At 42.5% G+C, this 15,729-nt stretch overlaps 6 protein-coding genes across 6 annotated transcripts; 3 read left to right on the plus strand and 3 right to left on the minus strand.

The window, feature by feature from the left end:
- Nucleotides 1-537: 537 nt before the first annotated feature.
- Nucleotides 538-3,598, minus strand: V865_005756 (uncharacterized protein; the record flags this gene model as incomplete). The annotated part of the gene is made up of 6 exons (XM_066229525.1): nt 538-2,302; nt 2,376-2,527; nt 2,584-2,678; nt 2,814-3,025; nt 3,108-3,360; nt 3,439-3,598. The coding sequence occupies 6 exons, from the start codon at nt 3,596-3,598 to the stop codon at nt 538-540; spliced, it is 2,637 nt and encodes an 878-aa protein (XP_066085622.1).
- Nucleotides 3,599-5,198: 1,600 nt separating this feature from the next.
- V865_005757 (uncharacterized protein) lies at nt 5,199-6,063 on the minus strand (the record flags this gene model as incomplete). The annotated part of the gene is made up of 4 exons (XM_066229526.1): nt 5,199-5,611; nt 5,675-5,727; nt 5,794-5,908; nt 6,024-6,063. The coding sequence occupies 4 exons, from the start codon at nt 6,061-6,063 to the stop codon at nt 5,199-5,201; spliced, it is 621 nt and encodes a 206-aa protein (XP_066085623.1).
- Nucleotides 6,064-6,821: 758 nt separating this feature from the next.
- V865_005758 (uncharacterized protein) lies at nt 6,822-7,642 on the plus strand (the record flags this gene model as incomplete). The annotated part of the gene is made up of 5 exons (XM_066229527.1): nt 6,822-7,000; nt 7,081-7,139; nt 7,200-7,255; nt 7,337-7,477; nt 7,541-7,642. 5 exons carry the CDS (start codon nt 6,822-6,824, stop codon nt 7,640-7,642), a joined length of 537 nt encoding a protein of 178 aa, XP_066085624.1.
- Nucleotides 7,643-9,200: 1,558 nt separating this feature from the next.
- On the minus strand, nt 9,201-11,518 carry V865_005759 (uncharacterized protein; the record flags this gene model as incomplete). Its single annotated transcript, XM_066229528.1, has 5 exons — nt 9,201-10,085; nt 10,180-10,559; nt 10,684-10,858; nt 10,916-10,963; nt 11,174-11,518. 5 exons carry the CDS (start codon nt 11,516-11,518, stop codon nt 9,201-9,203), a joined length of 1,833 nt encoding a protein of 610 aa, XP_066085625.1.
- A 1,083-nt stretch (nt 11,519-12,601) lies between these two features.
- On the plus strand, nt 12,602-13,611 carry V865_005760 (uncharacterized protein; the record flags this gene model as incomplete). Its single annotated transcript, XM_066229529.1, has 4 exons — nt 12,602-12,948; nt 13,067-13,355; nt 13,432-13,517; nt 13,590-13,611. 4 exons carry the CDS (start codon nt 12,602-12,604, stop codon nt 13,609-13,611), a joined length of 744 nt encoding a protein of 247 aa, XP_066085626.1.
- A 517-nt stretch (nt 13,612-14,128) lies between these two features.
- V865_005761 (uncharacterized protein) lies at nt 14,129-15,551 on the plus strand (the record flags this gene model as incomplete). The annotated part of the gene is made up of 7 exons (XM_066229530.1): nt 14,129-14,303; nt 14,400-14,585; nt 14,686-14,720; nt 14,802-14,882; nt 14,967-15,071; nt 15,152-15,212; nt 15,274-15,551. 7 exons carry the CDS (start codon nt 14,129-14,131, stop codon nt 15,549-15,551), a joined length of 921 nt encoding a protein of 306 aa, XP_066085627.1.
- Between the last annotated feature and the right edge of the window lie 178 nt (nt 15,552-15,729).

Raw genomic sequence — 15,729 nt, forward strand, 5'->3', positions numbered from 1 at the left:
GCTGATGGATGTTTAAATTGTTTGTTTGGTCAAAAAGGCACGTCCCATTGTCCAAAAAGGACTTTTAAGGTTTTATATGTGGACGACGGCGCTCTTCTCAAACATTAGAAAGATTTTTGATACTTTAGTTTTAAGGTGTGGCCTGAACGGGACGATCATACGGGTAAGTTGGTTGAGGAAATAGGTGATCTTGGCAAGAACAAAACCAATTACTACATGCAGGATATCCGTTCGTCGAGCTCAAAAGCATTTTATATTGACCGTCTATCTCGGGAAATGTCAAGCTGTCGCTGTTATACGAAAGGATGAATACGAATGTACGGTGTTAGTGACCCATTTGTGCTTTGTGCCTTTGAGAGGAAACACGACCACCCTGTTTCATATGGCTCTTCAAGCGTAGTGGCTGATGAGCACATATATGATCTGTATATGCATTGATCGCATACATGTATTGTATTGGTACTTCTATCTCAACAAAAGCTAAAAACAGAATATGTTTTTGATGCACCAATTCCCAATTTACCCCAAATCAATCTATCAGTATAATCTAGGTCCATTCGTCCACTCGCTTCCCGGTCTACTATCACCCATAATCGGGCTATTTGGATTCAACTCTATAAACATTTCGTTCCCCATCCCATCTCCAATATTTGAATATCCATATCCATACTCTCCTCCGGAAGATGATCCAGTCGTACTCCTGCTCGGTATAGGTTTACCTCCAGGCAAAGTACCACTACCAGTGGAATTAGTATATACAAAAGGCGACGAACCATCTGATTTTGGAGTGATATTACCCCATGATCCATTAAGAGTCTTAGAAGTAGATGGTGAACTGATAAAACCTCCAAAAAAACTTCTCGTAGCAGTACTAGGAACCATCTGTACCGGTGTCCCATTCCCACTTCCCGATCTGAGTGGTATGGAATGTACTGAACCATTCAAAGCTGATGGGAATATACCCGAATCTGGACGAGCAGCAGCTTGAGGTAAGATAGGTGTAGAAGGTAATGAAGGTAAATTACCAACATTTACACCGTTCGATGTAAATGGAGCAAAGACTAAATTCGATAACCAAGATTTCATGGTTCCTGTGGTTTTATTCGATTTGACACTCAAGCCTCTTCGCAAAGCTTCTTCTTCTTCCGCTTGTTGCTGTACGTACTTTGGTGTTTTCGGTGTATTATGACTTGATGAAGTAGGTAGACCACTAGTATTTAAGCCAGATCCAGTTTCGATGCCACCGGTTGTTGTGACTAATTTCAAAATTGGATCTGCTCCCGTCGAATTCGTTCGATTATATGTTGACGAAATGGCTTCTCTGACAGAGGTCAATCTAGGTATATTCGACATGATCGAACTCCTCGTCGCTGTCCTCTGTACTCCTATAGAAGATGATGGTGAATGGGTAATTGTCGATGGCGAGGTGGTATATCTACTATAAGGTGTATGAGCGGTGGTAGGTGTATAATCACCGTATTCAGCTGGTATAGGCGGCGGAGTTATTGGTCTCTGGTTTTGATTCTGAAGTCTTGGGGTATAATTATCTAAAGCAATATCATCGTATTCAGGTCTACTCCGTGCCGAGCCAAGAGGGTTGATGCGATCGATCAAGGGTGATCTTCTATTACCAAGACTACCCGAAGGCGACATAGCTCGATTGGCACTTTGAGCCCACCCACCAGCAGTCAAAGGCGTAGAGGGATTGATGACTGCTAATTGTGGTGAGGCGGATGATGATAAGTTGGGTGCAGTATTAGATCGAGGATTGACAGGTCGATAAGCTGATTTACCCGAAGTTGATACTGCTGTACCTGTACTTTCCGATGCAGGTGGTTGATACGGTACATAATCTGGATAATCCGGAGGAGGAGAGTTGAAAGGTGGTGGAATAGGTTGAGAAAGTGAATGTATACCATGATTGTTCAAAGTGTTAACACCAGGTGCACCGGTATTGGGACTTCTAGTGGAGGACAAATCTAATCCTGCTGATCTACCTGTTCCCCAAATGTATTCACCTGTATTATTCAAAGACTGACCTGAAGCTGGAGTATTGGGTGATAATAATGAGGAAGGAGGTCTTCTCCAGTCGTTGAGAGTAGATGTCGAAAATGATTTTCCAGAATTGAGCGGTCCGTCTTTCCCTATCCCATTGGCAAAAGCATATTGTACGTTTTGCTGACGTAGTTTGGCAGCTTTGGTCCGTCGTTTGTTTCGTCGGACGATAAATAGCCAACATAACCCGAGTACTATTAGGAGAGCGGACCCTCCTCCAAAGATACCGGCTATAAGGGGTGTATGGCTGTGTTACAAATAGAAACTCACTGTACTTGAGCTTGATCCAAAATTATATACAACACTGACGAATGACTTACGATTCCTCTTCCGCTTGGGGAATAGTCAACAAAGCATAATCAATGACCAATTGTTCACCTTGCTGGTTATTTACAATACTCAATGTATGAGTTTCGTTGGGGTTGAATCCACCTCCGACATACAGCAAGGCACCATGGGTCTCCCAGGCGTTCTGCAACCGATTCCTTTTAGCAGAATTCCCAGACATTGATGATTATAGTGACTAACCTTCATATCGATATCCTGCTGTATCTGACCATCAAGTGATATCTGCGCGGTACCGGAGTTAGGACCCGATAATCCATACACGTAAATCGCTTCACCTATAAAACTAAACACATCAGCATCTTCGACTGAGTCGAGAAGTCCTGAGAATACATATACAAATACAGTATCATACACGCCTGGAAAACCCAACGAGAATGTCTTTAACTTCCGTTATAATAAGTAACACTCACTTTGGAAGGTCAATTCCACTCTAGCTCCCTGTGTAGTCGTCCCAGCCATTGAACCCCCAAAGAACCCATCTAACCCTTCACCTTCATACATAGTTTTCAACGTGAAATTCGAATATGCCGCATTCGCATTATTCGCAGAAAGAAGTGTCCATTGATCTGAGTTCGTATAATTGTATATCGAATCTGTGTTATCTATCGTTCGATTTATGGCGCTATCAATCCAATAATCAATTTCGGATCGTTCAACGGCAAATACCTTGCCAAGGACTCGCCATAAACAGGACATTTACCCACCGTCCGGAAGTATACATCGGTAATTCCCCTTCCAATCCCATAAATTCTATACCACCGCCATTTTTCCCTTTCAGTTCAATCATATGTAAACCCCAAGGCAGACCTTCCTTGACGTATTTATCTGAATCTTTCGGACATGCATCAGACCAATCCGTTCCATTGATTCTATACTCCGCTTCGCATTCTTCACCTCCATCCTTGTCGTCGGTCGATAAGGAAGAAGAGGAAGAAGTCTGGAATCTTATTGATGATGCTAAAAATAAACAATTAACCAAGTCAATACAATATACCTATACCGATACACATACATGTACAGAGTCAGAGGCCTCACCAGTCAAGTTGATAGAAACCACTGCGTCTCCCGAAGCAGTCGTGTGGAAAGTCTGATCCCATCCATCTCCTTTTGCTCTATATGCCCCCAACCACGAGTTTGAGGGGGTATAGTTGAATAACGGTGAAGTATCAGGTATGAAGAATGGTGTTGATGGCATTGTATGTTCGAGGTTAATTGATAGTATAATAATAGTGTTTGAGCCAAGATATCAGATCCAGAAATCGAAGAGCCTTCCAGATACAATTGAATTGGGAAGATGTGATATATCGTGCCAGGACTACCCAATAGGATTGACCGATAAATCCTAGATTGAAGAAAGAGGATGCAGATGAAATACCTAGCTTGGGAGTCGGAAACGAATGGATTATAGATATATCGATGGAATGTGGTTGTATGTAGTTGTCATGGACTAGCTGTACAAATGGATGTAACACTTGAAACTTCGAGTCGTAGGCGTATGAGCAAGAAAGATGACCTCGATGCTGTTGATGTCAATGACTATACAATAGTCTTCCAATCAAGGTATCACAGCATCAAATGGTCAATAGGTAGGCCTTCCGTGAAGTGACTATGGTGGTGGTGGTGACTGTGGGGAGTACGAACAATGCCAAACAAAGAAAGCAAAATCCCAATGAAGAGAGAGAGACAGTAAGAGTGAGTATATCCTTTCTCTATCTAATTGATGATTTTCCCGGATAAGATCGACTAAAGTACACAGGTATATTTCTCACACATTTCTATACGGGTTAATTTCGTATTGTGCTATACAGTTAGTATGGCTTGTATTGTTAACACAGGATCAATAGATACTCAATTCAGTAAATAGATGATCATTATCCGTGCGATATTCGCTATGGAGTAGAAATAGATAAACCCCTTTGATATCTTCTCATCCTTTGTCTATTAAATCGTTTATTACTGAACCTCCTGAACAATCCCAACACATATCCTTTGAGGAAGACAACGATAATCTCCTACTCCGTCAAAAGAGATATCACAATCCGTCTGTCTGTCTCTTTCCCTCAGACAAAGTCAAAGATCACTTACTATCCACGCCTTCTATCACTGTAACTGATTTTAATTTACCCCTCAAAGGTATATATCGGTGTATCAGTTCGATCAAAGCTTCTAGACCGGTCGATATAAACGTAGGATTGTTCCAATATAGCCGAGTGGTCTTTCGAAGTTGTCGAATGGTTGTTCATCAAATATGGTGGCGATGCAATGAAATTGACCAAAGGATGTATTAAATGGTGATATTTGTTCATGCCTGTAAGACTTGGTACATATTGACTATTTTCAACCCCCAAGGCACGGGCAGCTGAAAAAGAATCGCTGACAGTGAAGAACGATCGAACGGACTTACCAGCTTCGTCCCCTTCCAGACTATACCTTTCCCACTTCTGCTGATCACGGTTTACTTTCCTTTTCTTCTTTGCCATTCCGTTCAGTCTCAAATGGCTCACTGCACAGCCTAACGAACAAAGAATGTTCGTTATTGAATGATGAAGAGTGCGATGCGAAACGATTTACTTGATTCATGAAACATTACAACATATATAATAAGAGAAAGAAAAGGTGATGAAAGCTATTTGGTCGTATAACAGGATAGCAATTGATGAGTGAATGAGTGAGGAAGGAAGAACATATGGTGCCTGTGTATGAAGTGGAATCATGGGTATCGCAAAATTCAAAAGGAGAAGGGAGAAGGGTATTGAACAACTCGAAGATGAAGACAGTACCTATTTCGACGATCACTAATCATCCATCTTCCCCATTATATCATCTTCATCGCTTAATTCACCCATATCACTCATCGTATCATCCTCGTCTTCGTCTTCTTCCGCATCTAGATCTTCTCCGCTGGTCCCATTCCCATTGGCTTTCTTGCTATCTCCATTCGTATGCCCATTCCCATTACCATTCACGTGACCGTTGGTCCTCTTCCGTAATGGTGTATCCATCTCATCATCATCATCTTCGTCATCATCATCTCCAGCTTGATTGGCATCTTCCGGAGTAGCGTATTGTTCAACGTACGATTCGACCTTCTTCGCGTACGCTTTGGGATCACGCATGAGTAGAGCAGCTGCTTCGCCGTTTAGGGGATCAGCGGGGTTTGGGTATCGCAGTAACTGGGGTAAGAAGATTTCGAAGATATTGATGAGTTCTACATGCAATGCAATGTGTCAAGTCAGCTACATGTAAGAAACAAGTTAAATCTATAGCTTACCGAACATTGGTGACCATGTCTGATTTATCACATCTAAACATACACTTCCGCTTCTACATGGGAAATGACCGTATTAGTTGGTCCGTCACATGCCATCCATGGTAGTTTAGCTAACTCACAACTCATCAATATTAGGATGGAAGATCTTATTCATGAATCCAATACTAGGTGATTTATACGGGAATGCTTCTGGGAGTTCGACGTGAATCTTCCATACTCCTTTAGCAAAAGGTGCTATAATTGAGATAGTCGGCCGACAGTTGTTAGCGTTTGCGCTTGTATGCGATATGGGGTGGCAAATACGATGACAACGCGACGATGAAGTATCAAAAGCCGGTCGTCTACTCACTCTCTGCTGGACCATGAAATTTGACGGTGAACTCTGACATCTTATTATTGACTAATGTAACTTTATAGTCCGACATCAGGCTATATAGGGTGGCAACAAAGATAGCCAAGATAGCATTAGCTTCTCTCCGACATGTCGAAGTTGTTACGATCGACAAAGCTAACTCACAGTTTCATAACATCCGTGTCGACTCTTCTCTTTGGAGAGCTGTGGATACGTCCAAGAGAGATTATAAGCTACGCCCGTGATATGAGAAAGGATGGGAAGATTGCGGTTTGTGTTGAATAGGTAAGAAATGATACTCATCATTTTGAGCTGCTACTGAAGTATGTTGAGATCGTTGAGCGTTGTTGGGGAGCTGATAAAGGACTAGAGGACTTGAGCTTGTGATATGCTGATATGGTGTCACTGATCTATAAGAATATCAATCATAGGTATTGAGAATAGAGAAGGGATATCTTATATGTAGCTTATCGTTCCCCACCAGTCTCCCTGCATGTAACAGATCATGTCATCCATGCCCATTCGGGTACGCTCAAATCCGGGGTAATCCGGGGTAATCCGCTTCCCAGACTGCCACTTTGCAGTTTTTACCGAATTATACTCCCGCTCCTTATTCCACCTGATGGTTTCACTGTAACGTATCAGGCTCATGCACCTCTGCGATAGCATGCTAGCCAATACTCTGTTGGACATTTGCACTCGACGTCAAGGTGCACATCTAAGTACGAACAGGATACAACAACATTGATATCGTATAATTTAGATAGATCATTGATACCCATCAGTCCGTCAACAATGGCATCCTCATCGCATCCCTTACTACCACCTTTATCGGGAAAAGCCTTTTTCATCCCCTCACCACATGAAGAACACAACTTCCACCCTCATCCTTCGCTCCAGTTGGCAACTCAGGTGACCCTTCAGTCAGCCGGTGTAGGATTGCTAGTCAGTGCGGTGCAGAATGCGTTGGACAAGTGGGTTTCATTGATCACGATTAGAGGGCAAAACGGATAGGAGTTGATCAAGGATAGCTGATTATGGATTTATACTTTAGACACAATGCAGGTGCTATGGGTATCTTCACTCGAACAGGAGGAACCATCGGATTCTTCGGTGAGTTTCACGGTTTTCTGTGATTATTACGGGAAAAAAGCTCATGTCGATGATGTATAGCTGCTATGGGATTCTCATTCTCTTTCGTACAAGCTATCACAGCTAATATCCGAGAGGTAAGTCCGTCCATTATATCATATATCATCTGGTTTTATACCGGAGGTCTATAAAGCTTACATGTGGGATATGCTCTTCAGACCGACGACGCATTGAACGGAGCTGCTGGTGGATGCGCAGCAGGTTTCTTAGCGGGTGTAAGAGCTAAATCATTACCTATGGCATTCGGCGCTTGTGCAGGTATGGGTACTCTGATCGGTACTTTCAATGCTGCTGGTAATGTGAGTTCATCCATACCATTTCTCTTCAATTTGCTTAGATTGGTCCATTGATCATGCATATAGGCCCTTACCGGTACGAATCGAAAATTACTTCCTCGACCTGAACGAGAAGAATTACGTCAGGCATTCTTCAAGCAACCCAAACACGCTGAGGAAGTAGCATAGAAGATGACCAACACATATACATGGGATGAGGATGGATGATATACCATATCATGCACTTCATGCATTGGATATTATGCCAACTCAACTAACCGCGGCCAAAAGAATAAAAAAGTATTATTGCCAATTTTTCTCTCAGCTCTTAATCCTGTAGTCGTATGTACGACTACGGATACTGAACTGTTACAGCAATCCCCTGTGTTTCAGTTCAAAATCATTTACTAATCAGATACTGATACAGTAGCACCGAGTCGAATGTAACAAGAGAATATAAGAGGAGAACTGCCATTTTCACTATCACAGAGGTACAGATGAACGGTTTCTCTCCACTCATGGATGGGTGTACTGATCTCGTACTCCCTTTGACACATCACAGTACAACTTACAACTGAGCGCGACTGATTATCGTATTGCACCGGTATACAGGTCTTACTCTGGTCATGAGATCAAGTCATCTCATCTCATCTTCTTCTTCTTTTCTCTCAGCTCACATTCACTACACCTACACTGTATAATATATGCCATCCTCATTGTATAAATCACTACTCACCTATAGGCTCATTCTCTTATATCAGCTTGAATCACTCATTCTGTAAGATGTCAATCGAGTTACCACCCATTGAATATATCTTACCAACTCAAGTACTTGAAAGGTTCCAATCTATCATACGAAGATATCCTATCGTCCGGGAAACGAAGATTGAATAGGATACTGTCGAAGGGCAGTATACGAATGACCTATTCTCGTCTCTTTCTGTAAGTAGTATTATCAATATACAATGTAATATCAATACTAATACGTTTGTGATTATGAATGAATAGTAAAGGGGATACGTTACTTTCGATCATCCATTGGATTTAGACTTCAACTATATCAATGGATTTGTTATTTGTCAACACCCAATTACCAACACCAATACCAATACCAATACCAATACCAATACCGATATATCACTCTCAGTACGATGGGAAAGAATATACTTGAAAGATGCTATCCACCATATCAACCGGATCGAGTTCCAGCTATTCATCATTCATTTCGACTGTGAATACGATACTATATCATCACTTCCAATAGACAATCATGAGCTATTGAAAAGAATAGAACATTTACCAACAAATTCATCATTATTATCGAAATTCGAAGATTTATCATGATTTCATTGACGATATCTTAGTGAATCCTTCATTTGAATCCATAGAGGTTGATCCTCATTTTACCGAGACGACAGAAAAATACATTGAATAAAAAGAAGCTCAGGAAATCAGGTCTTTCGAGGGATTCTGTGGATAGTATCTCAGGTAAATTGGCATATACCAGTATATGAGCTTGAGCTGACGTGATTAATTAGATTCACTATCACCACTACCGAAAAGTAAGAAAAGAAGACATGAATGATCGTGATGGACAAATCAAATTTTGTATACTGGACAGTTGATTGTAGTGGATGAACTCAAAATATCAGAGATAAATCATCAATCGTTGTAGTCACATTGTATCCCAATTAAGTATACTGTATACTGTACAGACCAAAACCGAATAACCCCATGCTATGTCACTCTATGTAAATCTTCTCGTCTTCTCTCTCATCCTAGCTTCAGCCCTAGCTCTCAACTCATCTTCTGCCATCTCATTCGCATTCAGACTAATCCTTGATCTCACAGGTTCCACCAACCCTTCTCCACCCGGTACGACAGGTACAATCGGTAGTGATCGTGTAGGCTGAGCTTGACCTTGAGGTCGCGGCTGAGACGAACCACCATTATCATCATTGTTTTCATGTTCGGGTCCAGGTCTATAATCAGGTGGTAATTCAATGACTCTAGAATTCAAATCAGGTAATTGTATATGTAAATCCCCATTCATTCCATCTGAATGTACCACATAGACATGTCTTGGTCCTCTACCTGAAGAAGGTGAAGAAGGTTCATCATTCTGGTGATGGTGAGATGTCGAACCGAATGATCCTGGCCTAGGTGAGGATGGATTTTGAATGACTATACCAGGTGAAGATTTAGGTGTATTTTGTTTTCTACCTGATCTGCTATTGGTTGATGAAGCCCATGAGGGATCTTGTACATGCCCATGACCTTGGCCAGAGGTAACACTTGATCTCCTATCCCTCTCTCTGATTTCTGCCATAGATATATTCTCCCTATATGAATCACCTGAATAATTATCCGACATACTGACTAAAGGTGGTCGAGGGAATACACGATTGTCGCGATCATGAGAAGCACTACCAGGTACTTGAGGGTATGATTGAGGGTTTGGTCCAGGAACATGAGGATCATATAATGTAGCTGGAGTGTCGAATTCTGGTGAATCCATATATGGCGAAAGGGAATTACCGTTGGGAGTGAGTTGTTTGCTGATGAATGAATTGGTAGGTGTAGAGTATGAGGCTGGTCTAGGATCGAAATACAAATTCTGTTCGGACGAGGACTGATAGAGAACAGCAAGATCAGTTATGATACATCATGTTATCTTCAGGATCCAGTCCTATATGAGATGTTTCCTTTGAATAGCTTGAACTCACTTTCCGCAACCTCTTCTTACCACCCAGCAAGAACCACATCAATCCAACTGCACCTAACGCACCAACCACAAAAGCACCCGCCACACTTCCCGCCAGAACACTAACACCGATCTTCTCTTCTTTCTCGGGTAGTTGCTGACCTGTAGCGACAGCTAGACAAGCAAGATCGTCACTTGCTCCAGCATGTAGAGGACCAAATGCCCAACTTTTCCCAGACGAGTCGTATAGTCCCAACATGAAAGCTTGACCGTGGGTCAGTCGAACAGTATAGTTGATAGGTAATGTCGAAGTGGTTATGTTCACTGGAGGATGGGCTGCTGGAGCAACCAGAAGGGTATAGGGTGGTGTACCGTTTTTAGGGTTTATCTGTAGATCGGAGCCTTTAGTCATACATACATCAGCCTTATAACCATCATTTAGTGTAACATCGAGAAGTGACGTCTGGATAGGTCAAAAGCATGATTGTGACTGATAGAATTATACAAATGAGATGATTTTACTCACATGAAGCCGGCCACGCATTCCACGATACATCTCCACTCGGACCCACTACTTCCACATCAAGCGTCTCGTTCGCAGCCGGTACCCAAGACTCTAGGACATTGGATGTCCGACATGTCGAATTGGGTGTTGCATAGGCATCAAAGGTATCTGCTGAAGGTACGACTGTATATAGGTCCTGGAGAAGGGTCAGCCATCAGGTAAAGATTGCAGGACGAAACGAAGAGATACTTACTTGACATCCACCTGAGGCACCGTTAGAACCCCATATACAGGCTATAAACTGATAATCATCATATCAGCTCATCGTCACTTATACGTACTTTGGTGATGGCCTTCCAAAGTCATCTCGCCTACTGCTTCTCCTCTCTTCTCCTTCTTTCCGTTTCCTCCCACGCGTCCCCTTCCGATCCTCTCCTACTTCTATATCTTCTCAATCTGCGTTCCCATCTACGGTCTTATAGTACCTCATTGAATCTTTCTGATCACTCACCTGAGTCCCATTCATCCAAGGATGTCTAACATCCTTAACCTTGCTCATATCCCCTACATCCAAACTAGCACTATACAACCTCTCGAACTGATTCCCATTGCCATCTGTCAACTGCTCGTGCACTAGCGTTATCATCGTATATGGTGCCTTTGGATCACTGGTCTGTTCGTTCGTCGGCGTCAGCGCAGAGAGGGTAAGAGGAGATGGACAGGACGGTGTGATTGGTAAGACTTGATGGGAGGAGGTGAATCCAAATAAGAATGATTGAGGTTGATCGCCTGTATTGGGAGTTGTGGTTTCTGCCCATACCATTGGAAGTGCGAGGGTTATCAGGAGAGGTAACATCTTGTCTGAATGCTTTCTGGAGAGAAGCTGACTGATGATAATAGTTTGTTTTCAGAAACTGAAAGAGTATGTATTTCGTATTTGAAGTGATTATGATTGTTTTAGCTGATGAGGGAGAAGTCAATGAGATAACCTTGAGTAGATCGAAATGATAAGCTTGATCTTTGAAGTTCGTGCTTCGCTTACAATATTCGATCGTTGACTAAGATAGATACAAACATTCGTTTATCGAGTTTCTGATCTTGATGCGAAGCTAAAGTCGCCTAGGAGAAGTCGCTTCGACTCTCTGTTAAAAGGCCGTATGACCGAAGGTGGTGAGGTTTGATGTCGTTTGATGTTGTTGACGCTTTTGAGGACTAAATGTCAAAATGATATCAAGATTGACGGTACTTCGAAGATGGAGAGGTGGAATGATGGTTCATATAAGTATAATCAAAGTGATCGATTAGAAGGAGGTGATTCTCGTCAACAAACTTTGTGATGAGCACAGGTAATCATCCCATGCACAGGATGAGCATACACTCATACCACAAAACACAGTCTCGCATGCGTGTAGGCAGTGGGTGTGTGCTTTAGATCCCTCTGTTCATCCCTTGATCGTAACTGCAATTTAAAGATGATTGAACCGAACAGAGGAAAAGAAAAAGCGCTGATCATCCCCTTGCCCTTCTCCTTCCCCTTCCACACCTCCACTCGCATGTCTATTTACTTACTTCACAGCTTGAGTGTTGATACCATACATGGGTATGTGAAAGGATTGTCACATTTCATACCCGCACAGCTGGATCTGTAGTTGCTAGTACATCATCGCATCAACCTTGGTCGGTGCCTTGCTCGTCCAATCTGGACTTTGCATCAATGTGGACTACCGTGGGAATATATTGAGGAAGAGTAGTAACCGGAATGACGTTGGGCTCAGTTACGGAGAAACGACGGGAGATGACTAACTGAGATGGGATCTGCTGATTAAGAGGTATGTCGTATAACAGGTATAAATCATCATGATTTTTGTCGGCATGCACATCAGATGTAACCATTCCGACTGATTCCAACCTCCAAGCATAGCACGACTTTGACTTCAAAATGTCCTCAAGTCGTCGAATCGCAGTGATATTAGGCGTAGGACCCGGCCTATCCACCTCCATAGCCAAATCACTCTCAACCACTCATTCTCTGGTCCTCTTATCTAGATCATTACCCGATTCGTTACCCAAGTTAAATCTTCCTTCTACTATACCCAAAGAGAATATACTGGCTCTATCGTCGGACGGATCGACATCCTCTCTACAAAAAGCTTTTGAAGATTTGAAGAAACATTGGCCAGAGGGAAGAGTCGATGTAGGGATCTATAACGTTAATGAGAAATTCAACTTAAATGGGTTTTTAGATAAGAAAGAAGAGGATCTAAGAAGAGGATTGGAAAGCGGTGTGTGAGTGAATTTCGCTCATGTGAACAACTCAATGTCATCCGGCTATGAATCAACAGTCTATTCACTTGTTACTGCATTATTTCATATGATATCTGGCTGATCTTTGTATGCGGTTCAGAGTTGGAGCATGGAACCTCTCCCAATCCCTTCTTCCCCTCTTCCTATCCAACTCTCCAGACCCTGCTACCGGAGCTAAAGGAGTACTGCTCTTCACTGGCGCAACAATGTCATTGAAAGCAGGAGAGAAATTCTCATCACTCGCTCCGGGGATGTTCGCCAGACGAGCTCTCTCTCAATCATTGGCCAGAGAATTCGGTCCTCAGGGTGTACATGTTGGACATGTGATCATTGATGGGATCATAGATACCCAGGCTGTGAAAGGGATGATGGGTGAAAATGGAAATAAGGTGAGTAAAACTGATCTGCGTGGGCAGTTCATGAGTTGAAATCTGACCAACTGAATAATCTGCCAATGTCATCCAGCGACTCCAACCTGATGATATCGCTCAAACTTATCTATCACTTGTTAACCAACCTAGGTCCGCTTGGACTCAGGAGCTGGATTTAAGGTGAGTTGAAGAGATAGAATAGTCTGAGAAAGAAGTTATTGTAGTGCTGACAAGTATGTGTCATTTCTCCAGACCTGATAATGAACAATGGTAATGTCGAGTTGTGATCCTGACGATATCCTCATGTCATCATTACCAAAAGATATCTTCGATGTATGTAATGTATGATCAGCTATCTTACTTGCCACGGATTCAGCAGTACAATATGTGTAGCAGCTCGCATTCCTTGAACTCCCTCAACTATCGATTGCATTCGGTCAGTGTCTTCGTTGGTCAGGCATGATCGTCACATTCCTCGGCATTGAGGAGTTTGCTTTTACCCGAGACCGACTTGGCAGCTGTTCCTGGGTGACGCATGCCACATGCCCGATGAATCACAATTGGGACATCAGTCGATCAAAAAGAGCACATCCTTCGTCAATAATGGGACGATTTATTTGTTGATGATCATTCTATAGGCATTCATTTAGATACCATAAGATATATACCCTGCTTTGCTCCTTCGCATAGATACCTTCTTCTCAGAACTTACAGCACCTATAGTCCCTTCATTGATTTAGGCCAGCATTGAATATACCAGACCAGCAATAGCAATATCAATTCGATTTCCCATGTCTTCCCTCAACCCTTTACCTCACTTAGGTCCGCATTTGCCTACGTTCCTCCTTTCCACCCTCTTCTTCTATGGGATTCAGTATACCTCGCATAAGATATCTCCTAGATTAGTAGCGAAGTATGGGGAGTTTGATAAACGTACGAGAACGGGATGGGCAACACATGTAGTTTGTGAGTGGACCACTTTCCTTAGGCTATGTTGCCTATCTTCTGTGATCGTGAGGTCTTCAACTAATATCTATACTGATGATTGTCCTGTCAATTTAGCAATGGTACATGCGATCCTAGTCATTCCTTTAGCATTCCAATGTCTTTCCTCCCCATCGCTCAAATCGGATCCTGTATTTGGGTATGATCATTTCGTAGGACATGTGTTTGCGTTCAGTTCGGGGTACTTTTTGTGGGACACGTTGGATAGTCTGATGAATTCGACTATTGGATTCGTCGTTCATGGTGAGTCTCGCAAGCACCTAATACATTGTCTTCGTATTCTGCCTTGAAGTCCAAGGGTTATTTCGATAGCTGATATCAAAAACCTTTCACATCCTTGTAGGTGCTGCTTGTTTGGCTGTGTTCATGTTTTCCTTTGTAAGTAATCACATACCTATGTCCCGCTGCTCCTAAGCAATTTGTGAGCTAATCAGCGGTATCTTCATTCGCCATCCTTAGAGACCATTCTTAGCTGGTTTCGGTGCTCCCTTCTTACTTTGGGAACTATCCACTCCTTTACTCAATATACATTGGTTCATGGTAAGTCATCTTCTTGAGCTCATCCACAATCGATATGTCCCACGATATGTCCCATTCCTGTTATGCTGATCGCTTTGACTACAGGATAAATCTGGTTTATCAACTAGATACCCTACCTTCTTCCTTGCCAACGCTCTGATGTTCATGCTGGTGTTCTTCCTCGCTAGGATAGTATACGGAGGAGCAAATGTACGTATCATCCCACTCTTACGATCAGCTATCCCATATGAGACGACTCTAGAATTTAGCTGATATGTTTCACTGAACAGAGCTTGTTGTTCTTCCGCACGATGTGGACAGAAAGGGATCGTATACCCCTCCATCTACACGGTAAGCTGAGTTGATTGTGATTATTGCATTGGAATGCATTCAGCTGACAAGTGGATTGTAGTCATTTACTGCTCCGGGAACCTCGCTCTAAACGCTTTGAACTGGTTATGGTTCTCCAAGATGCTAGATAAGATGTATGCTAGAATACAAGGTGATGAGAAGGTCAAATCACCCAAAGGAGGTAAAGGAGAGAAAGAACCATTAATTCGAGATGATGCTAAAGATGGTGAAGATCCCAGTCAAATCAAGAAAGAGGAAGAAGAAGAAGAAGGTAGTTTGACGTTACCTGCCAACCCACCTAGTCCGATAGTGGAGAAGGGCGATAGGGATGTTTTATAGGACACTATTATATAGTGCATAGTTATCAATATCATCAAAAAGGACATACTTCATATCCTGCCATGTTCATAGATCACTAGATATAGATGAATCATTAGTCTCTTGCTTCATGAAGTAACGTTTGTTAGCTGTTCATCATCCGCCACGTGTTGTCACTTCAGATTCGAGCGATTCCATT

This window comes from Kwoniella europaea, chromosome 1, assembly GCF_036810445.1.
Source record: "Kwoniella europaea PYCC6329 chromosome 1, complete sequence".
Classification (NCBI taxonomy): domain Eukaryota; kingdom Fungi; phylum Basidiomycota; class Tremellomycetes; order Tremellales; family Cryptococcaceae; genus Kwoniella; species Kwoniella europaea.